Raw genomic sequence first — 24,092 nt, forward strand, 5'->3', positions numbered from 1 at the left:
ATGTTAATGTGCCCTATGCTTTTATATATGGCTAATGTTTATAGTGTCTTTGTCAGCTGTAGAAAGGCATTTTAATCTTTTTTTTTTCCTTGTAGTACCTAAGTTCCCAGACTGTGTCAGACTTTGAAACAAAGACTGGCTTTACGAACAAGATCCAGTTAGTGACTAAAGAGGAAACATTCTTCTTGGGGTGGATAACTGTCTGGATTCAGTGAAGAACTGGAAACACTTCTGTGATAATTAGCATTATTCCTCAAGACAGTCTGTAATGAAAAATTGTTTCCATAGTCTTTTGGGTCTCTTTCAATCTATTTCTCAGATTGATTAATTGCATAGTCAGACAGGGTTGAGTAGAGAAGGCTTGTTGCAGTCCTGTGGCCCTGCCTTGTGCACCGGGTTAGTGGAACTACTGCTTACAGCTGTGGAAATGCTTATCTGGCAAGTGCAGATAAAGTAACTTGCAGCTAAATGTGTGCTCGCATACTTGCAATGCATTGACCATCAATAAACCAACACATGCAGGCAAGTGACCATGTAACTCCAGGTTTTGGGGACTGTATAGTTGTATCTGCCTGTTCACTTCTTGAAGATGCTCCTTTTCGTTTAAGTCAATAGTGAGATATTTTAGTAGCTCTTCTGTACTGAGCAGCAACTGAACTTGCATGGACCCCAAGGTCCAGAACAATAGAAACCTTTGAATTGCATGTTCTTCCCTAGTGTGACTCTCCCCTCGTTTTGGAAAATGACTCACAGGCTAGGCCTGCCATAGTTGCCAGAAAATGATGTAATTTGGATAATGTAATATCCCACGTACAAACCAAAGGCTATTTAGAAATCGGGCTGACAAGAACAAAAAGGAAATATCTGTATATCAGATGCATATCTCAATTTTTAAATCAGTATAATTGTGTGTGCACTTAAACACAGAGGTAATGCATAAGACATGAAGAAAAGTTGCAGTGTGTTCCTTGAACTTTGTTTTCAGATAACTGCAGGGTGGGTAATCCTGTTCTGCTGTCTGCCTTATGCCAGCAGTAGTTCTTGCAGCCAAGCTGTGTCAGACCAGGGAATTGATCTGGTCAGCACCAACGTATGTTGGTGTGTTGCTTTAGTTCTCAGCAGGTTCCCTGGATCCATTTTCTACGCAGCCCCTGGGTCTCTAGTGTGGCCAAAAACTGGAGGCAAAATGCAGGGAAGAATGAGCAGGGGAAAAAAGGGAAGGAAAATGTTGACTTGTCCAGTGGCCATCTATCTGCACCTTAAAGCAGCCCTTAAATGATGGCTCACTAGAGTGGCTTGATATAATTACATATGCAAATATGTAATGTATTGACATAAGATGTTTCTTTGTATCACCTTCTCCAGCCTGCCACATGGTTCAAAAAGACAATGCTGATGGTCCCTGTGCTGTTGGTGGCACCTGGGGAAGGGTTGCCCTGGGACATCCTCAGGAGCCCTTTGCCCAGCAGCTCCTGGTGGTCTAACCCTGAAACACATCAGATGAGGATACTGGCCAGTGCCAGGCACAGGCTGGCAAAATGCTATGAACCTGCATCAAATAAGACTGCGGCCCAAAATTTTTCTCAAAGGTGAGAAAGGTGAAAGAGGGCAGCAAGTAAAATTTGGTGAGGAAACAAGCCCTATTTTTGCTATCTCCCTTTGTTCCTTTTTACTACCTCCCTTTGTTCCTTTTCTGTCACTGGCAGATATATCAACCTGAATTCTTCTGCTTTGGGAATGTATGTGGAATTTAATTTGCTGCGAACCACCACGCTTTCAGATGTTTGACCCTGGCCTGGAAATATAATGTACAGTGTATCCCCAAGATAAACGAACTGAGCAGCATGTTTGTTATTACTTCATCTCTGTCTCTGTGTTCTGTATTAAAAACTAAACAGTGAATAAAAACTGGCATGTAAACTGACCCACCTGTATTAAGCACAGCACTAAGCAAAACAAGTCTACATGCTTAGATTGTGCACTTCATTTCCATGCATGATAAAGTGCTGGCTCTGTCTCTTACAGCATCATGCTTTGCTGCTCCTGCTGCTCCTGATTACTGCAACCAGAATATAAACAGATGTTCCTGGTAAGACCCTTAAACATAGTGTTGAACTCAAATTCATCATAATTTAAAACTCTTTCAGAAAGGGGTTTTTGCCCTTTGACTATCCATAGCCCAGATTGCATCTTGGACCCCTAACTTAAAAGGAGGTTGAATGGTTTGTTATTTGACTGCCTTCCACCTCTGGAGTGGGATCTACCATTTATGCACTGATGTGACAGGCACTATCAAAAAAAGATTACTCTTCCGTTAACTTCTAACTAAAGAGCACTGATCATCAGATATTGTTTATCCCAGTGCAGATAATTGTCCTTCTGAAGTCAAAATGCATTGCCCAAGAGATGCCTGCAGTGCATGGTTTTAAATAAGTGTTAAAAAGCCAAACCAACCCATAAATCAAATACGCTAGGCATTAGGAGAACAAAGTACTAAACTACCTGATACGATTACTGCAAAACTTAAATAGGTTGCAACATGTCTCTCCTCTCATTTATTTCAAGCCCTGACCCTTGAATTGCATCTATATTCTGTCAAGATTTCTAGAAGCTTTTGAGTATCAATAAACACTCTGCTTTCTCTTGAACATGTGTAGCCTTCTCTCTGAAAATTCTGGCAGTGCAAACTCACATATGTTGAACAGAGCTGAAATGATTCAAATACTTAGACTGAAGCTTCACTGTGACAAGATCTGTGGATCCAAAACTGGATAACTGCAAGATTATTGAGCAACTTTATGCATGTGGTTGTAAGCATGAATATTGTTAATAAAAGTTACTACATCAATATAAATTTATTTTTAGTCTTGGTAAAATAGCAATAAACTGAGTCAAAAATTCCATAAAAAACCTTTTCTAGCTCTTTGAGAAGAAGCAAGATGAAGGTAGTGGCAATTGCTGAAAACTAAGAAAACAAACAGAATTTAGATTTGTTGTGCAGGTATTTTGTCATAGAAAATTAAGTCACTTTGACAGAGGACCAAGGAGAGACTGAAAAGGTCTTCCTTAAACCAAAAAGCTATAATTCTTCACAGGTTTGTTTTTGTTCTTACAAGACAGTGCTGTTGTTTCATCTAAAGAGCAGAAATGGATGAAACACGAATAATAATAAAAAGGCAGCTTTTGAGTTCTGGTCACTGTTGAATGGTGGTAATTGGCTCACCATCATTTCCTAATAAAATTTGTCAAAGTAAAGGCAGATGTGTGGTTACTGCTATATAGCAACTACTCTAATGTATGGTGCTGCTGCTGAAGTAAGCATGTATTTTCATTTTAATTTAAAAAAAGTGTATGTAAAGTTTGTTTGGTTAGAAACCAAATAGAAAAGGTGTAAATTTGCATAGAAGAAGGTCTAATTAACCATAATCAACATGAGAGATTGGGAGTTGATTGTTTGCTGATAAGCACTGCCAGTAATAGAATACACATCGACTGAAATCAGTTTAAAAAAGTAATGCATTAAAAAACAAACTCCAAACAAGCAAACAAAAAAATCCTGAAAGCTTTCTGAAAAATCTAAATCTAGATTTTTTCTAAATCAAGAGTTTCCTTGACTCTGTTTCTTGCTCCACACAGTTGGTGTTTCTCCATCCAGTAGTTGTAAATACTTCAGCCTAAGGTGTGGTTTGCTTGTCATACAGTGCCGCAGAGGCAGGAGAGTATTTTTTTTTTCAACACAAGCCAGAATGGAGCAGAGAGGTGGTGTTTATGTAAAGTGAGCTGTGTGAAAGGAGTGTGCTATAATTCAAGAATAATATATATATTTATATATGTAAAATTGAGTTACTCAGGATTTGCTAACAAGCTCTTCATATCTGAAGACTACATCTGCCACCAGAGCGGCATTGAAAAGAGCAGCTTACCTTTCATTTAACCTGTTTGTAAAGGAACCAATGACAAAGAAAGAAGAAATTATTTCTGAAGAGTAAATGTTCTTTCCCTGGTCAGCCATACTGAACACAAAACTCTTTTGTGCAGATACCTAGAAAATAGTAATTCCAACTCTTTGTCTGAGTGGGTATCTTTGAGTTATGACATAATGTTTTGCGCATGCTGGGCACATTCTGCTGCTTTTCATTAGAGTTAAGTAAAGACTGCGTTCTTGCTGTGATCAGTTGAAGGACAAAATAATGTCTGGGATTTCTCTCAATGTCAGGTTCATTATTACTGCTCAAAACATAATTTATATTTGTTGAATAACAACATAAGCTATGAGTATTAGTAGAAAAACAGTTGTTATTCAACTGGTTTGGTTTCCAATAGCTATCAAGTAAGTTCACCAAACTTGCTGCTTAGGAGCTGCCTACACCTCATCCACTCTGCGTATTTCTCATCCCTATTTGGCTCATTAGTTTGGACTTACGTTTTGCTTTACTTTCATATGCTTCACCTGCCCACCACCACCTTGATGTGCTTGAAGATTGCTGCCTTCTCACAGCAGTGATCAGCAGACATGTAGTATGAGTGACAGATTTTGATCAGATGCTGATTCACTCAGTGAGCAACACATGGGGTTTGCCCTGCTCTTGAGTGTTCTTCGCCAGGCCACTTGCTTTGCTTGATTGCCATGCCTCAGATAGTTGTCTCGTATGTTGTCATCAAAATTCCTCAGACATCTGTATGTGTGTATCTATAAACATCCTTCCCATCTAGATACTGGATTTTCAGGTTACCTTAATGAATCTGGTGATGTTGGTTTTGATTTCTACTGTATGAATGCTTATTAGTTTCCTTCATGAGAAACCAACTCCTGACAAACCCTTACCAGCTGAATTATGGTTTTGATTTATTGTGGGGTTTAATTTATTTTTTTTTTAATGAAGCTTTTAGCAGGTTACTGCATAGTCTCAGTAGGGCTTGCTCTATGTGCAGTCTTGGGGTGAGGTACAAGGAAGGACACATGCAGGCATTTTCTGAATGTAGTTTTAGAATTTCAAGGACCTGGACACTTGGTCCTCTTAAGTTTATTCTTAAAGATAAACCTAGTCCTCTGACAGCAAATATGTTGAAAGTAGCTGAATGCTTAATTATAAGTTTGGGTACTGTTGCAAATGTTTGGCTTGCTTGAGAGCTTGATGCCGTGGGAGATGGGGTCACTTTGCCTTTGGGAGAGATACTACTTGGCAAAGAGATGGAGATCTGCTTTTCCAATTGCTAGAAGCTCCCTTTACTGTAGTGTGGTGATAAAAATGCACCACCAACCGAGGCAACTTGGAAATGGCTGTCTACAGAAATATCTGCTGCTTATAAGCTGGTACAGGAAGCAGCTGAAATTTTAGTGGCTGACTGTTATGAGGGAGCAAGAATGGCAAAAGGACTATGCTCATTCCTCTACTTCCATTTGAAGTAGAGGAAAGCTGTTGTTAGAATCTTTAACAGTTTTTGCAGCCCAGTGAGTTAAAAAAAAAAACAAAACCAAAAAGACTTGCATCTCTTCACAAGAAAAATCTGATCTGCAACAGTGGAGATGGGACATCAGCAGGGTTTTTAATTTCATTGCAAGAGCATATGGACTCCTGAAATATAGTCTTAGAGTGTAATATTCATGTTCAAAATCAGGAGCAACTGGGCTGTTAATTTTCTTTGAATATATGTATTAGTCTTCCTGAGGAGAAAAAGCATGCAGACATTTTGATTATGCTGCATCTTTATATGGAAAGCTGAAGTAAAATATGCTGTTTAAGGATTTGGCTGGGTATCATAGGAAGTGTGCAGAAGTTCTGCAAGACATACTTTTTAAATCCTAGATGAAGGCAAATGTCTAAGGAGGAAGATGCTCTGTGTCAAGAGTTAAAACAGTGTATTCTTAGTTTCAGGTTGTGTCTGTCAATGCAATTGTGCACATCCTCCACCAATTTTTTTCAGGCTCTTCCCTCTTCTTTCAAAAGAATTTCTTGAGCAATTTTAGAGTCTGTATTTCAGCAGAATCTATGGTGACCACGGGCAACTCCCCTCCCTTGTTCAAGCACCTCTTCCAGTGTCCACATAGACACTTCTGATATTAAACCTTAAATTGATCTGTCACTGCACAATGAGGAATTTTGCATTCCTTATAGTTGGGCAAAACTTTCTTTTGCTGTGGTACTGCCACATCTTTTTTATGACCTGGTGTAAGACGCAACACCCCACACACTCCCTTTCAGGCCTTAGTCAACATTGCCTAATTGGTTTACTCTTCCCCACTGTAAATCTTGCTATTCTGGCATTCATCCTGCTGATCCCCCTTATCTAGCTGCTGCTGTGGTTGGCTCTTCCTGCCCATTTCTCTTGCTGACAGGAACTGTGTGGCTTGGTGATGGTTGCATTCTTCTTCCTCTCACCCATTACTGCTGCTTTTCCCGCACTGGTGGATGACTAGTGTCCCCATGCTCTCCATTGTCACTTTGCCTGCCACTGTGCAGGCTGGTTGATTTGTTACTTGTGTTGTGGTTTTGGTTTTTTTTAATATTCCCAGCTAAGCTTTGGGCATGCGTGGGAGAGATTGCCATGGAAGCTGTAAGTATTTTGATGGCCCTCTTACAGAAGAACTTGGACTGCCCAAGACAGGCTCTTCAGGCTGCAACTACCAGTAGCTCAAAATACATAAGCTGTCCTAAAACCATACAAAAACATGCCCTAAAAATGATAGGCAAAAGTGGACCTCCAGTTTTAACATCGTGTGGCTTCTATCTGTAACCTCAGCAACATCTTCCCAGCATTCATTGCTAGCACTGTGCACGTGCTGTACTCGCTTGGGGTGAAGTGCAGAGAAAAGGGAAGAGAAAAAGGAGGAGCAAATTCACAGGTCAAAATAGCAACATAAGTCGCTTAGGTCTCGATGTAAGGCTGAGAGTTAATCAGCGAGCCATCACAGCTTGTTAACTTGATCAAAGTATCTAGGTCATTAATGGGCTTGGCAGTGAGGTAAATTGACTTTATATATTTTTTGGTTCAAGTTTATGGGTGTAGGGGATTTCTTTTGCTGTGTTAAATTGTTGGTTGACTTGATCAGAGACCCTGAGTTAGCTGCTGTTTATGAAAATAGTCAAGAGAGTGCTCCTATAAATGTAAAATGTAAAACATCTTAGTATTTGTTTCTTCTTGTCTTATTAATTTCCACTTCAGTAAAACACAACTGAACTAAATACCTTTGGAGAAGTCTTAATGTGTCTTCTTGTTAATGTGAAATTGCCTGTTAACCCCTTATGCTTTTTTAAAGATGGAGTAAAGTTTCTGTGGCCATGGCAAAGTAAGTTATATCAGTCTAAAATATTAGTTTCCTAATGAAAGGGGACTCGGGGTGCCCAGGTGCATGTCCTATGTTTCACTTTGATTTCATAATAGAAAGAGATTGGTGCTACTTCCATTTTCTAATGCAGAGGTTTTTATGTTAATTTTATGTTAATTCTTGTGCTTGAAAGCAGTTGGGAGATCTTGGAAGCACTCCTGTACCACCTTCCTCAAATAGGCCACTGTGTTGGCTGAAGCAGATTTCACCACCTTTGTTTCCATTGAGCTTCTCTGTAGTTCAAGTTTTTCAGAGAAATTACTTCTATAGAAATCTATGAGCAAACTATTCTCTAGGGTTCATGCATGTAAAGGTTTTACAGAGAGTTAAAACAAGCTGAAATCTCTCTGGAAACCCAGTTATAGCACATAAGCTCTGTGACTAGTTTAATATAGTCTCTAAAACATGTCAAGCTTTTCCTTCTGTTTTTAAATTTCTTTGATTTTTATTTCCTCTTCATGCATGAGCAAGGAAGAAAGGAGCACTTTGTTTTACATCTGCCGCTTTGCATGAACAATTGAGGTTTCCCATAAGTAGTCTTAAACATCAAAAAGTGAGTTTAATAAGATTTTTCATGCATATGGCATCTCGTGTTTAAATAGGGTGACAAGTAATGGGAATGGTGTTAGAGGACAGCAGAGCCTGGGTCAGCTGTGACAAGTGGTGGTTCTGTTGCAGGGTGAGCTTGCTGCAGCATGAGGGCTGGCTGGGGGGGGTGTCAGCCAATGACAAAGATATTGATAGCTGGTTTGCACATTTGAATTATTGAATAACACTTCTTTTTGACAGGCTGGAAGAAAATAATTTATGCGCTAGTACATTAAGGCATGTGGTAGTGGAGTTCTTGGTTGGTGATAGCATGTGGTAGTGGAGTTCTTGGTGCCATAAGCCAGAGTTTTGATACACCATTGACCTTTTTGTTGCTTTTGAATCAGTGTTCTGGTAGCTCACTTCTGCCAGTGCCTAATATCTTGTCTGGGACTGGCAGGCTCTTAACTGATTAAGTATTTCTTGAACCCTTCTTACTGTGTTCAGTAACCTGAATACTGGGTCATAGATGACAGATTTTATCATTTGTTGATTACTCTGATAGGGCTATTTCACTCTTTGTTCTTGTAGGCAAGATTGTCTTGTGTGCGTAGATGTTGGGAATGGTGATCTCAAAACCTTTAAACTGAAGTACTGTCACCAGACACTGAGTATTTGTTACATGAGCTACTATTAATTACACTGTTAAATTCTTACTATACTGATTGCAATCACTTTTTCCTTCCTAGCCTAGTTTTCGAACCACATCTATGATGTCACTCTGTCCCGTTGTTACCGAAGTGCATTAACATAAGCTGTTCCAAGGGAAGATTTTAGAGGTTTGCAGCTTAATCCGAGTGATCTAATTTTTAGATTCTCAAATCTGTTTCTTAAAGGAGTGGTTTTATTCCTGACTCTAAAATACTGTTAAAATAATGTGTTTAAGATGGCCATGACTATTTTAGGAGAGGATCTGATTTGAGACCATCTGAAGAACCTCAACATGCACAAGTACACGGGACCTGATGAAATCCATCCACAGGTCCTGAAGGAGCTGGTGAATGAAGTTGCTAAGCCATTGGCCATCATGTTTGAAAGATCATGGCAGTCAGGTAAAGTTCCCAACAACTGGAAAAAGGATAATATAACCCCCATTTTTAAGAAGGGGAAAATGGATGACCCAGGGAACTACAGACCAGTCAGTCTCACCTCTGTGCCTGACAAAATCTTGGAGCAGATTCTCCTGGAAGGCATGCTAAGGCACATGAAAAACAACAAGGTGCTTGGTGACAGCCAGCATGGCTTCACTAAGGGGAAATCCTGCCTGACCAATTTGGTAGCCTCCTATGATGGGGCTACAGAACTGATGGACAGGGGTAGAGCAGTTGACGTCACCTAGATGGACTTGTGCAAAGCTTTTGACACTGTCCCACACGACATCCTTGTCTCTAAATTGGAGAGACATCAATTTGATAGCTGGACCACTTGGCGGATAAAGAACTGGCTGGATGGCCGCACACAAAGAGTTGTGGTCAATGGCTCAGTGTCCAGCTGGAGACCAGTAACGAGTGGTGTCCCTCAGGGATCGGTGTTGGGACCTGTCTTGTTCAACATCTTTGTCGCTGACATGGACAGTGGGATTGAGTGCGCCCTCAGCAAGTTTGCCGATGACACCAAGCTGTGTGGTTCGGTTGATTGGCTGGAGGGAAGGAATGACATCCAGAGGGACCTCGACACGCTTGTGAGGTGGGCTGATGCCAACCTCATGAAGTTTAACCATGCCAAGTGCAAGGTCCTACACCTGGGTCGGAGCAATCCCGGGCACAGCTACAGGTTGGGCAGATAAGAGATTCAGAGCAGCCCTGCGGAGAAGGACTTGGGGGTGCTGGTTGATGAGAAAATGAACATGAGCTGGCTGCAGTGTGTGCTCGCAGCCCAGAAAGCCAACCATATCCTGGGCTGCATCAAAAGGAGAGTGACCAGCAGGTCGAAGGAGGTGATCCTGCCCCTCTACTCTGCTCTCGTGAGACCTCACTTGGAGTATTGTGTGCAGTTCTGGTGTCCTCAACATAAAAAGGACATGGAACTGTTGGAACAAGTCCAGAGGAGGGCCACGAGGATGATCAGGGGACTGGAGCACCTCCCGTATGAAGAGAGGCTGAGAAAGTTGGGGCTGTTCAGCCTGGAGAAGAGAAGGCTGCATGGAGACCTCATAGCAGTCTTCCAGTATCTGAAAGGGGGCCTATAAGGATGATGGACATGGACTCTTCATTAGGGACTGTAGTGATAGGACAAGGGGTAACGGGTTAAACAGGGGAAGTTTAGATTGGATATAAGGAGGAAGCTCTTTACTGTTAGGGTGGTGAGGCACTGGAATGGGTTGCCTAGGGAGGCTGTGAATGCTCCATCCCTGGTGCTGTTCAAGGCCAGGTTGGACAGAGCCTTGGGTGGCATGGTTTAGTGTGAGGTGTCCCTGACCATGGCAGGTTGGTTGGAACTAGATAATCTTAAGGTCCTTTCCAACCCAAACTACTCTATGATTTTATGATTCTATTTTATACATCTTTCAATCATATGTCCTCAATAAAAATTTCAACTTGCACTGTAAAAATTGTAGCGAGGTCTTCACCAAGGCCTCATAGCTACACATTATATAGAAATTTTGAATATCACCCTTAGTGTAAACTTGTGTTAACTGGCTGCTTCAACTCTCTGTAGAAAATGCTAAGTAGTTTTGAAACTGGAGTAATGATATGATCCTGGAGAATCTAAAGCTTTGTTCAACAGTTCTTATTTTTGTTCTGAATATAAAAAGACTGTAGAGCATTTGTGTGTTTGGGTTTTTGTTTTGGTTTGGTTTTGTTTGTTTTCTTTTTTTCTACTTCCTAAATGCTGCTTATCTTCATCTCTATAAAGCAATCCTACCAATTTCTTGGGTTTTCATTTGCTTGTGGATTACTAAATGTTGTTATACTGTTGCCTACATTTTTGTCATCTAATGCAGGCTTATTTGTGTCCATACACTTTAGAATTTTAGGTTGTTATTGAGTAGGTAGGGAACTACTGCTTCGCAGCCATTGAGAGTGGAGGGTATGGCTTGCATAACCATGGAATGAAGAAAAGAGAAAGGTAACTGTAGGTGCTGTGCATGGAGTTTCTCAGCTAAATGTCTTGGGTTTAACTTTGTTCCTTTATCTTGTGTTTCTTTTCTGACATGGGACAATGTTTAAACCTCACAAACTCCCTCTTGTTGCAGTTTTGCAGGGTTTGTGTAACACTAAATGCTTTTAACAACAGTTCAGCCTTTCACAAGCTGGCTCTTTCAGTCTTTCCACTTCTTTAACATCTTATTCTCTCATCCATGCCTTTTAATTCTTAGTTGGCTGCTGTCCTGCACCTTTCTTTGAGGTCCTAGCTGCCAGTCTAGCAGATATACTTCTTGGGTCCTTTTTCTAGTTTCTGTACCTGCATAATGGCTGCTAGTTGTTTTCACAAATGTAGCCTTTGTCAGACGTTGGAGAGGTAAAATATAATACCCAAATCCAAGCCAGTGGGCTTCAACCAGCCAAGGAGTCAGAACAATATTCTGAACCCTGTCATGCTTGAATTTGATTTCTTGCTCTGCTATGGGTCTCCTACATGGCCTTGACACTCTCTGTAGTCCTCTGTCCCCTTCTCTGGGGTTTCTGCTTACCCAGCTGCATCATTTGTCAAGTAAATACACAGGTTTGCAGGTAGGGCTGTGTCTTTCTGTTGCTGGTTTTGAATAATGGACTTAGCTCTAAGCGCACACAATGTACAATCTTTTATGCTTAATTTACATTGGAGGTTCTTCCCTGAATCACTTTTCTACTCTAGAAAAGTGTGTTGATTACAGACATAGTGGTAATGTTTATGCCTGTTGGATTACCTGCAAATAAAAGTAATAGCGTATCCCTCTGGAAAGATAAGGACTAATACTTGAGTGGAAGGCACCATGCAGTGGTAACAGGCAAACACATAAAATACCAGATCTTGATGTAAAAATGACTATTGTTTTGATGTTTCTTTAGCTGTCTTCCCATGTGTGACTAGCTTGACAGCTGCTAGAAAAAGTACATCTGGTGATGAACTGAAGTTTCAGAGAGGGTGAACAAAAGATGTAGGGTCCCTGATTGACTAGTTTGATTAAATTTTAGCAGTAGCTTTGTTAAAGTTACTGTTGGATAGATCATTTCCTAGAGACTACAGCTCTGTTTCCTATGGATATGGATAGTACCTACTGTCATGGCAGGGTCTTGACTTTGGGTAAATACTGTAGCTGTGACTTAAGATGAGTAAGGCTAATGTGTGACAAAAGTATGAAGGTTGTCTGAAGGACCCATTACTGGCTATTTTATTGTAACATTTTTGTGGTTTGCCAGTGGCACATATCTTCTTCTTAGTCTTCTGCTCAAGTGGATTGCTTTGAGGATTTATTAAATTATGCCAGGCCAGAAGCCTTTAAACTGGTAAATCTGAAATAATATCTGAAATAAATCTGCTGGGGTTTTCATGATGATGCCCTGAAGTGTATTTTCATTCTGCAGGTGTAGAAGACATAACAGAGCAAAGCAAATTGCAGTAGCATGTAGCAAGTGGGTATAATGTTCAAGCCTAAACTATGGTCTTGGAATCTGCAGTCACAGTGTTTTCTAAAGCAAATACGATGTGTTTGGGGGAATAACTTGTAACGTTTCCACACCAACAAATGCTGTTCTGTATGAAAATGCTTTTATTACTGTCTGCTTCTGTTTGTCAAATTATTATCTATATAGATTTGCAAAATACTAAATTTAGATAAATCCACATACCAAATCTGGCTTCCTTTCTTTTCAGATAAAATCATTATTTGATGTGTAAGGCTGGAGGGAGAACTCTTGTATTTGCTTGTGGGACTTTCTATGGAGCTCACGTCCACACGCTCTAAAATTTCATTAGTGGTTTGAGTCTGTTGTCTGTCTGAAATTATACTTTTCAGGGGCCACTGAGCTGCTGCTGCCAGACTAACACAGGAAAGACTTGTTTCTGTTGCTGTGGTCTCTGCTGCCTCTTGGAGAGAGGGTTGTTAAACCAGGTCCAAGCTCTGCAGCTGGGTGATGCACATTAATCTGAGTTGTGTTAACTTAGTTGCACAGAATTTGCTAGGATTTTAGGAGAGAACATCTCCATTTCATCCTTTTCATCCAAATGAAAGAAAAAAAATCCTATAATATTCTTACCTAGTTTACTTACATAACCTGTTGGTTGCTGTTATTCCTTCTGAGAAGAATTAGGTGAAGTTTCTTAGGGAGAAATACATATCGTGGCTTCACCAGTGCTGAGATCCCCTTTCCTGCTACCACTTCCTCCCCTGCCTCTTCAATATTTTTCTCCACCCCCTAACAGCTTGGAGTCAGGGCAACACAGGGGAATAAGATGAGGCATCTCTGTGACCGTCACCATGGGCTCCATTAGCACTGGCCCCCACTTGCATGTTATCTCACAGAGCAGTCATCCAGTTTGTGGTTGATTCCTGCTGTTAAATCTTACTGTCTCTGCAAACAGAGAAGACAGCAAAGCAAAGCCTTTGCAAAGGTTGGGGGCTGTGACAAAGTGCAGGCACATGTGCTGATGTTGCCTGTTGGCTTGTTGCTAGAGAGTCTCTAAGTAATTCTTTTCCCCCACCATAGAAGTGCTGAGTAAACAAAACTTGGTTGCTTCTGTGTACCCAACAGACATTGATGGCAGTGGGGCCATGCTGGGGCTTTGGAGCAGGTTTCCTGAGCAGCATCTTGCCTTGTGGGCTCTAATCTCTGATTAACCCACATAAGGGATGGCTGGATTAAAACAACAAATATCTGTGCTGCCATCTTGTGAACCAGAATTTCATAACACCTTTTAGGTTATTTTGTAAATACGGCAGTGTTGCTATGGCAGCAGAGATCTGGTGTGGAAAAACATTGCCAAAACTATTTATTGCTGATTTAGTGCAAGGTACAGGGCAGGCAATTTGTCACTGTTGCTTGCTTCAACTCATTTAAATTGAATAAGAAATGCATCAGAATTGCTTTGATCAGGGAAATGAATGTCACAATAAACTTCATGCCCATGTGCACAACTTAACAAAACGCAATAACACACAGTGAAATCTGTCTTCTAATACTTATGTACAGACAACCCATACATGAATGCTTCATAGTTTTCAGTGTAGCTCTTACTGAAAGTCAGTATCCTCCCTGGTGAAATCATACTTACAAAAATTTCAGATGCTGCTAAGTCTAACACTATCTGCCTTAGATAAGCAAATCTGAATCTGAACTGATTTATGGAAGGGTAAGAGCTCTAGAAGTTAATCCAAAATCTCTTGCTAAAGGATTTGATCCTCATTTTACATGCTGAAGTTCTGAGTTCTTGTGTAGCAAAGTGATTCATGGTGTCTTCCACAATGCTGTCTTCATGTAATTTCTTGCATGCAACATAATAGAAGTGACTGGTGGTGACATCTCCCACCTTCCTTCCCCACATTGCTCCAGTAGCCTACAATCACAAAATATTTATCTTTCACACAAAGTATGCTTTTTAGGATAGATAAAATTGAGATTCAGGAGAGGCTGTCACTGCAGTATGACTCTAGAGCCTCAAATTTAGAAGACAGTGTTTCTAGAGTCTGTGGCTCCAGAAGTAATTTGGTAGCAGAGGACTACAACTCTGATTTGAGACAAGGCTTCCAAATGTAAAGCAGATATGGGGCTGAGTGCACCAGAATGTGAAGAAAAAAAGGTCTGAAGAAAGTAGTTTTCTCAGCTACTTGCTTTGCCACTCCTCTCCACAGCCTCTAAGTGGAACCTCCAATCTTTGCAGGTTTTTTACACAACTCACACTTTTTTCCATGATGATCTTCAAATTGTATCTATCTTTGTGTGGAAGCTCTGCATGCATTTCATCTGGAAATAGCCTGTACGTGTTTGTGAAACAACCTCTTTATAAGGTTTCTGGTTTAGGGTTGTATCACGCTAAAGCTTGCAGTCTGAGAACAAATTCCAGAGTTAACACAGTCTTTCCTTATAAAAAAAATCAATGCCACCAGCACTACTCCTGCTCAGCCAAACAACACACCTAACTTGCTTCTGCTGCTCTTACCCTCCTTTTTAAAGCAATATTTATGGGACTGTTGGTGTGTGTGGGGAAACTCTCTTTTTGCATTTAAAAACCAGAAGCAAATAAAGAGTTAAGACATGAGGTTTCTTAACAAATATTTACATTCAGAAATTAGAGGCATAACAATGTGGAACTCTATGATGAGTTCTCATGCTTCAGGCTATTTTGTATTGCTAAGTATCTTCAAATAAAAGTTTTGATTCAAAATAATCCTGCCACTTCACAGACATTCAAAATTAGAATCCACCAATTTGCTTTGCGACTGATTGTTACTTTACTAACAACAAGCCTGTTTCACTTGTGTTGAACCATACTGAAAGGCTGTAATTGTGAGCCAAGAGGGTAGTAAATGGGTGGTAACTTATCTTTACCTTGTCTTCACTATACCTTTGTCATATAGCAGCATCCAGTGTTCTGAGCATTGGCTCTGGAGTCCCACCTTTATCCAAAGGTTTGCTTCCCAGGAAGTGAAAACCTGATGCCCTTGGATCCACATCTTGCAGCATAAATGCAAAAGGGCAGGGCAGCACAAGTATAAATTTTGCTGCTATATCCAATGTGTGCTGAATGTGGTGGGCTTTGGGTGGGTTATACTATATATTCTCTCTTCTCTGCTGAGCGCTGGCTCTAGCATTTCCAGTCCCTTAGCCAACTGTGTGTGCTTTGTTGACCACACAGATTGTCAAAGACAACTTCATAACTGGTTAAGTCCACAGTGCAGTGCTTCCAGTTCCCTTGACCTTGCCTTGAATGAGATTCAGGGGTGTTTTGCTTTTGAAATGCAAGTCTGAGCTCATTATACTGCTGCTGTTTTGTGTGATCAAATGTGGAAACTGCAATCTCTTGGTGAGCAGCATACTGTTAACTGCTCATGGGTCTGGCACAGAAGTCATTGTTACCTTGCCAAAAATTCACTGCTGAACTGCTCTGCAGCAGATTGCCAAGAGTCAAGCAGAATTGAGCAAAGCAAAAGGAAATTGTACGTCAACACTCACGCCTGGCGGGCTTTCCCAGTTCCATGTATTGGAATTAAAGTTTTGGAGATTAATTTCCATTGATCAGGTCTCGGTTTGGGTTTTTGTCTAAGGCAAATCCTTTGTTTCTGCACTAGGAAGTACTGCAGTATTATGAAAATTAAGCAGGCTGTATTTATGCATACTGGTATACGATCCCAAGTATGTGTCTCTAGAAAAATACTTAAATTGGCATTGGTAGCTCTGCAGGGCTGTTCTAATGATAGCTAATTTTTGGTGGCACTAGCCAGGACTTCGGGGATGTTTAATGTTTTGGTCTGCTTCCTGAGGTTCCTTTGTCTCTCCACTGTGGAATGGGGTTTCAGCTGTAATGAGTGATCAAATCAACCACCATGTTCACTGTGGCAGTTTTTCACGTCATACATTTGTCAGTAAATTCAGGTTTTTAAAAACACAGTTGTAGGGATTGCATTGTGGAAAGTTCAAGGCCAGGCTGGATGAGGTTTTGAACAACTTCGTCTAGTGGGAGGTGTCCTGCCCATGGAAGACAGGCTGGAACTAGATGATCTGTAAGGTCCCTTCCAACCCAAACTATCCTATGATCCTATGAAATACACTTGTACATTTGATGGTTATAATAGTTTTATTCCATGAGCTTCATACTAAAGGAAAACATACCATCTAACACTGGGTTGTAGGCCCTTCCTCTTGTGTAGCCAGGGTATTGAGTAGTTTTTGTGGGGAACAGTTTCTGCAGCAGTCTTAAATCTGATGCTGATACTGCAGTCCTGCATGCTCAGGAAAACAGTGAGTGAGCCAAAGGCAGTTTTGCTTTTTCAACCCTAAAGAAAAATAAATTGCTCCTAAGGTACTATAAATCTTTATTGTCAGGTGGATATTCTCTGTTTCACTTAAAGAAATGGAAGTAGAAGGATTTGTCTCTTTTTCAACCCAGTCTACTCCTCCTATCAGTAGCATGTCATATGATAACTTTCATGAAACTCACTGAACTCTGCCTTAAAAAGCAGAACCACACAACCTTAAAGTAATGCTTCTTTCTGTTTAAAACCACAATTCCCTTTTAGCTGAATTGGTGTAAAGGGAACAAAAAACTAGTTTTCTGCAAGTACAGGGGAGAAATGTGCTATATAAATGTGCTACATAAATGTGCTGCAATAAATACTAGGAGAAAGTAACAGAGTTGGGTGGCAGCTGTTTGCACAACTAAAACTCACAAGGTTGGTTGTGTATTTGCGGGATTTCATGCAAATCCAAAGGTTTTCCCTGCCTCTGATTAAGTGTGAAAAATGGATGAAATCTTTTCACAGTAGATCTTCTTGTAGTTAAGTTCTGCAACTTCCAGATATTGGTAAAACCTGTGAAAGCTGTAGGTGTGCTCAGTCTTGAAGACCGATTCCCAAAAGCTTTACAGTACAGGTGTCTTACTACAGACATCTGAGTTTGTCTAGAATTCATACGACTTAGTGTTCTTTTTAGCCATAAATGGAAATAAACTCTTTGTATCTTTCAAGTCTGGTCAATTTAATTCTCTCTATGTTTTTTTTTCTTTTTTTCTCACTGAGCCACTAACATGCTTGCTCTAAAAAGAGACTGATTTTGTTAGTTTATCTGGACTTGTTGGAATGACAACTGTATTCTTCATTACCCACCCACAACCTCTTCTTTTTCTTTTTTTTTTTTTAACCCCTCCTCCCCAGTTTGTTTCCTCATATTGTTTCCTGTTTGTTCCTCAATGTATTGCATTTACCCACTAGACTGGGTAGCCTTCCTATCCAGAACAGGATGGTTCCAGATTAATCTTAAAGGTTCATCACCACACTGGAAACAAATCCAAACTGGTTTTGCAGTTGTTGTATAACAGGTGGTTTTTAAAGCTGAAGAGTAGCTTTCACCTTGGGTAAGAATCCCATTTAGAGCTTGGGAAATGACTCAATTATATATGGACCCTTCCAGGGGCACATATATGTATCTTCAAAAACAGTTCCAATGTAATCTGTTTTTTGGGTGCTCTGGACTGAAGATATCAGAAAAATCTTTCAATAAGGAAAAAAAGAGAATTAGAAGTATAAAGGATTCAGTGAAAGCTAGCAAACAGTGTTCTGAGGGTAAACAGCTCCTCTCATTGGTGACAGTGCATTGACCATGACCAACAGGGTCAGCTTCAGCTCATGGTGGTTGCTTCCTGTGGCTCAGAAGCTTGTTCTGCTAATCTGTACAACTTTTTTTTCTGGAAGGCACGTTTTAGGAAATAAATTCTGTAGAAAAGCCAACTGGCTTGGGTGAAACCCACATTGCTGGATGTACACATTCTTTGTTTATTCTTCCTTGTCCTCCATTTTGGAGAAGACAAATGTTATGACATTTTGCCTTAATGGGTATATCTAGTCTACAAAATGTCATTAATGATGATGCCTTTTGTGACCTTTGGCAATAACACATGTACATGGACCAAGGAAACTTGTCACTGAACCAGCTTTTACACTGCAAACTACAGTTCTCCTAATTACACTCACTCCACACATTTTTGTGTGTTACTGTCCCAGACTTATGTCTGGTGGTTTCCTGAACAGCTATTTGGGTAGTCTGTGCTTCAGTGAAAAAACTTTCATATGTCCTGTAACAAATCCAAAAGTGTAATGGAGTAGGTAATTTATCTTGAGTTTTAACCTGAAACAAAATGATGTAGTGAGGTTTTCTTCTTCTCTGTGGTGGGAGAAGAAACTGGCTCACTTTCAACTTGGATCCCAGCTTTCTGGTTTCTAAAGCCATCCCTGTGGAGGTGGTGTTAGATTTGTAATGTTGTCTCAGGCGGCATATAGCAATGCTGCCTCACTGACACTAAGTAAAACAAACTAATTTCTTTAGTTTTGTTCTTGTCCATTTGTAATGGTATTAATGTCCTTCTAACAACAGAGAGATTGCTTAAGTGGGGAAAAAAAAATACTAGGAAAGAACTAGCCAGATTTACAGCTCTTGTAAAGTGATTTAGCTGCTAGAGATAAGAATAATATTACAGGGCAAAAACACTTAGACCACCAATGTAAGGAACTTCTGGTCTAGTGATTAGGATGCTAACCTTTTTCAGGAGTTCTTTGGTAGCAGTTTCTCCTGGCTACTCCATATAAAAATACTGGATAATACAGCTTAACGTCTGTTACTGGCTTTCTGAACTGGCTATGTATTTAATAATTACTGCTTTATATCTACTACCATATGTACCACGTCCAAGTCTCAAAAACATAACTAGTTTACCTCCTTGAAGGATTGAGTCACTCTTTGGTGAGAAGCCATCCCACATGATGGGTGACGGAAATGTTTTGGGCGACTGACGGCCAGGCAGGCCTCAAATACATACAGTACCTTGGGCTGTTTCAACAAAAAGCTTGACTGCTTCCTCCCAGCACTGGCACCATGTGTTTCACAGGTTCACACAGAGGGCTGTCACATACTGTGGGAGGAGGATGAGCTGCTGGAGTGCCCTGTGCTGAGATGAGCATTGCTGTGAGCTTGGGCTGTACAGCACACTGGCTGCAGGAACCCGCCATTTATGTAGCACATTATTGGCCCTGATGCTCTTGAGGTTCAGCCCTGGCATTCCTACCATGGGTTCTTTTCTTAATGCAAACATCAATAGTACATTGTAGTCTGGGTTTTTTCCTGGTTTCATCTTAAATTATTGCCTATTTAAAAGCATAGTTCTGTTCAAAAGATCCAAGTTAAAACCCCCCTTAGTGGATTTATACTTCAAAGCATATTGTTTGGTTATTGATGGGTCACACAGTGCAAACTCGATTCTCTAGTCATTTTGATCTGCCAAGTGAATGAATGTGAGAATTTTGTCGTTGGCCTGTACCCTTTTATCTTACGATTGTGTTATGGTAGTGACATTAAAAGTGCAATGGTTGTGGCTGAAAGGTGTCACTTCTATTAAAACCACAAATAACAATGTTTCTCAAATGGCGTCTCTGTAGGTGGATGGAGGTCTGCTTGGAGGAAGAGCTGCCCCCAACTACAGAGCTGGAGGAAGGCTTAAGAAATGGTGTTTACCTAGCCAAGCTCGCAAAGTTCTTTGCCCCTAATGTGGTGTCAGACAAAAAGATATACGATGTGGAGCAGGCACGCTATAAGGTAATAACTTTTTTCAGTTCTCTCACTGACAAGACAGAAAAAGGAAAAGTGATGTCTGTTTTCCAACTCTTAAACATACTTAGCATGGTTGATGTTCTGCACCTCCCCTGTAAGATTGTCAGGATTAGATGGAAGACACACATCACTAGACCAGGATGATGTTAGAAATGTTTTACCCTTACAAAACCTGTTAGTGTCACTTACTGTTTCTAAAGCTGAACAAATTATGCTGCTGGCTCCAGGGAGAACATGAGCTTTGCCATTTATACAATTATTTCTTGTTAGGAATAAGAGACTAAAGTAATTCAGGAATTAAACTTGATGACTAATCCAAACTTTATTCATCTTGTATGGAAAGACACTCACTTCATTAGATATGTGTGTTTATTTTATCGAAGTTAACACTGAGAAGCAAAACCAAGCTCCCAGTACTTAAGGTTTGCTTGCTATTTGTGCAAGCTCTTCATTAACTCCAAGATCATCAATAATACAGAAATGTATACATGCATATGAGCAACCCCATTACAGACTGCATTGTTTCAACATGTAGAACAGGCAGAAAAAAATGAAATGGTCATTTTTAAGGTGTAATCACTGGCTGTTGTTCAAGAGTTGAGAAATTAAGCTGTTCTAGGTGTCATATTGTTACATAACAATGGTTAAGAATCCTGATTACATTTAAACACTGCTTCTGAAAATCTCCAGAACTTCAGTCTGGGCTTCTTTTCCCCTTTTCCTCTGACTTTTTAAAAATAATAAAAAAGAAAATATTAAAGAAAGAAAATATTTTTCCTCTTTTAATTGCTGCCTGCCTAGACTGTAGGGAGGATCAGGTATTCAGGTAAGTCTGATGAGTCTGTAAGAGCTCCTTACCCATTCTCCTTCACTGAAGTGCTGAGCAGTGTTAGCACTTCTGAATTTTGGAGGTAGTGGTTCCTAGTATTTAACAGCAAGCCTTTACTCCCAAAGACTACTCTAAGACTGTACAAACGGCCACTTCAGTCAAAGCCCACTCAGATGGGTACAAATCTGGCTTACGTTACTTAAACGAATGAGCTGCGCAGCATGGGGATGTTGATATATTGGGATGCTTTGTGAGCAGCAATGAGACTGTGACACTTTGGTCTCCAGGTTCAGACTGGCTTTATGTGACTTTTACCATCTTTTTCTTCTGTTTGCAATAGCGATCTGGCCTTCATTTTCGGCACACTGACAATACCGTGCAGTGGTTAAGAGCAATGGAGTCCATTGGTTTGCCTAAGGTAAGCCTTCAAATTTTAGCAAAGAAATCCGCTCAAGGCACTGACTCGCTGAGATGCTCTTTAATCTGTTTAAGCATAAACAGGTGCTTACAGTAACTCTACAGGGAAGGGGTTATTTGGGAAACAAATCTGAAGTGAAGGTAACACTGAGAGCAGTGGGAGTGTCAGTTATGTGCTACTGCTGCTAGTGTGCATGGGCTGAGGCTACTGTGGATGAGTGCTATCTGTAGAAATTCTTGGGATGCTTCTCCTGTGGGAAGTAGAAGTGCTAGTAGTGGTTTAGCTATATTTTATTGTAGTACAGTCCTTGTGGGGGCCTGAAAGGAATATGGTTTAAAACAGAAAACTTAAATCTTTGCTTTCTTTTGGTCTCTGCCTCTCATTGTGTCTCTTGATGCCTCTTCTTCATAATGTATCTCCAGTTTCTCTGCCTCTACCCTTTTTCCAGACTGTCTTTGCAAACTCCAGTGCACCTATGTGGCTGTGCTGCTCCTCTTCTTCAGCCAGCTGCTTTCTTGGGTCACCTCTTGTATTTGTCTTCTTTCTTGTGGGTCTTCACTTGTCATCTCCCCTACTGCTGCTGTTTCTGGGCATCAGTGAGTCTTTTTCAGGTGAAAATTCTTTAAGAAAGGGCAGTGTGGAAACACCTACCCTGATTGTTTGGACATTTTGGCACCTGCACACAGCTAGGGGCAAGTAATCCCTCAACCAGGCTGTCCAGCAGCCTTCTTGGGGCTCCTAGCCTGTGGCAAGGGAAGCTCAGGCAGCTGCCAGAAGGGCTGTAGGGACTAGTGGCCAGTCACTGCAAACAAACCCACTGCAGGTGCCCACAAGCAGAAAAGGGCACCCATGACTGCCAGCAGAAATGCCACAGAGATGGGGAGGGTCCTGCCTTTCCCAGGTCAGGCTTTTTGCTAGTGTAACTTGAGTCATCCATTCAGATGGCTGATTTCCACCCTGCCATCTCTCTTCTGAAACACTTTGCTTCTGTTGCAGAAGGTGGTCATGGCCAAATGCTTTTCTTATTCTCCCTCCCAGAGCTATTGTGAGTGAATGATGAAGAGGGCACTGTACTACTGACTTACTTAGTCTTGTCTCATTAACTATGGGACAGCACAGTCCCAAGTTCCCAGCCTGGGCTGGAAGTGCACTGCCAACTCTCACGGTTAACTAAGTCTATTTTTTTTTTTTGAGAAACAGTGTTTAGTGGCTGGGACCAAGGCCAGGAACAAATTAGTGGTAGAACCAGAATTGGAACTTATGATGTGACTTTTTGGCAAAATTGCTTAATATTCCTCTATTCCTCTCTGAATATCTTTCTCTGTGAATGATGTATTCACAAAGTTAGGGGTACTGGCAATTAGAATTTTGAGGTTTTAAACCATTCTTGATAAGCTTGGTTTGCAAGGAGGTGTTGCAAATTGTATCTGCATCCCAGGTTTTGGATGTCTGTAGGAGCATAAGCCCTACTGCGTGTCCTACTACTGAAGCTTCTGCAAAAGGACCTTTTCTAAAAATCCTGCTGAAATTCTGCCTGCTTATCTTTCTGCCCCCCCCCTTTCCTCCATTGCCCCCCCAGTATTTTTTTAATGCTTTATTGAATTCTTGCTTATGGAAACAACTGGTAAAGTTAAAATAACATCAGAAAGGACTTGATTCACAGACGTATAGAAGTAACAGCTGAAATTCTGTAAGTTTATGGTATAGTCCTGCAGAGAGAGCTCTTTTTAGTTACTCTTCTGCTCAGTAATATGTCTTCTCATTTAACTGTATGCTCTTTGTTTTTTAGATCTTTTATCCAGAGACTACAGATGTCTACGACAGGAAAAACATCCCGAGGATGATATATTGCATTCACGCTCTAAGGTAACTAGTGACGGGAGTAAAAGTTAAAGTAATCGCCAAATCTAGGAGTGTAGGTCACGAAATGGCTTTAGGGCAACCAGTATATCAAAATCTGACAGAATTTATGTGTTCATTGATCTAAAGTTGGAAACAAAAAGTCCATTTTTTTCAGGACTATTGCCCAAATTATTTTAAAAATAAAAATTAAAGACAATTGAATTTAGTGCAGACATTCCTCTCTCAATGAGCACACCCTCTCACAAAGTTCACATGTGATTCCAAAACACACACTACAGTAGAAACCAAATAAAACTTTGTAAGGGGCAGACAAGTTGATCAGAGTGAAAATCACGGCAAACTGACATCTTACTCTCCCAAAATGGAGCAAATAACTATTGTATTACGACATCATCACTGTGATGTCGTAAGATTTTCCAAGATTTTAAAGTTCTGAGCAACTTGATTTTGAATGCAAATTCAGGAGGGCTTTGACCACACCATTGAAGGTAGAGCTTAGTTTATTTAATTTTTTTTATATGTTCTGCCTCAAAGGTTTTCTCGATGTTTAGCAAGAGTGATAAGCATCTGCCTTGTGCTGTCCCTGGTGTGAGGGGCAAGGGTGTTAGCAGACAGCTCCTCCCTCTTGTGGCTCTCCTAGCTCATTTCCTGCACATGGAGACCTTTTCCTTTCATTAACTTTCTTGCAACTAGTCTTGCAGAGAACATAATTACCTTGCACCCCAGACACTCTTCTGTGTTCCTAATGGTGCTGTTCAAAGGCATGTCAACTGCTCTAAGGCTATAGGTCAGAAACTATTCAATACATGCTGTAATTGAAACTTTCTAAGG

General features: G+C 40.6%; 1 protein-coding gene across 1 annotated transcript in view; it reads left to right on the top strand.

The window, feature by feature from the left end:
- The window catches only part of LOC130597733 (ras GTPase-activating-like protein IQGAP2), a 71,159-nt gene that overhangs the window by 42,126 nt on the left and 4,941 nt on the right, over positions 1 to 24,092 (top strand). The window contains exons 3-5 of the mRNA XM_057406507.1: positions 19,980 to 20,136; positions 21,321 to 21,398; positions 23,188 to 23,264. Of these exons, the coding sequence (XP_057262490.1) occupies positions 19,980 to 20,136; positions 21,321 to 21,398; positions 23,188 to 23,264 (312 nt within the window). The remainder of the gene's footprint in view (positions 1 to 19,979; positions 20,137 to 21,320; positions 21,399 to 23,187; positions 23,265 to 24,092) is intronic.

Source organism: Pezoporus wallicus, unplaced genomic scaffold, assembly GCF_028554395.1.
Source record: "Pezoporus wallicus isolate ANWC-B61680 ecotype Strahan unplaced genomic scaffold, APGP_CSIRO_Pwel_v1 contig_2975, whole genome shotgun sequence".
Lineage (NCBI taxonomy): Eukaryota > Metazoa > Chordata > Aves > Psittaciformes > Psittacidae > Pezoporus > Pezoporus wallicus.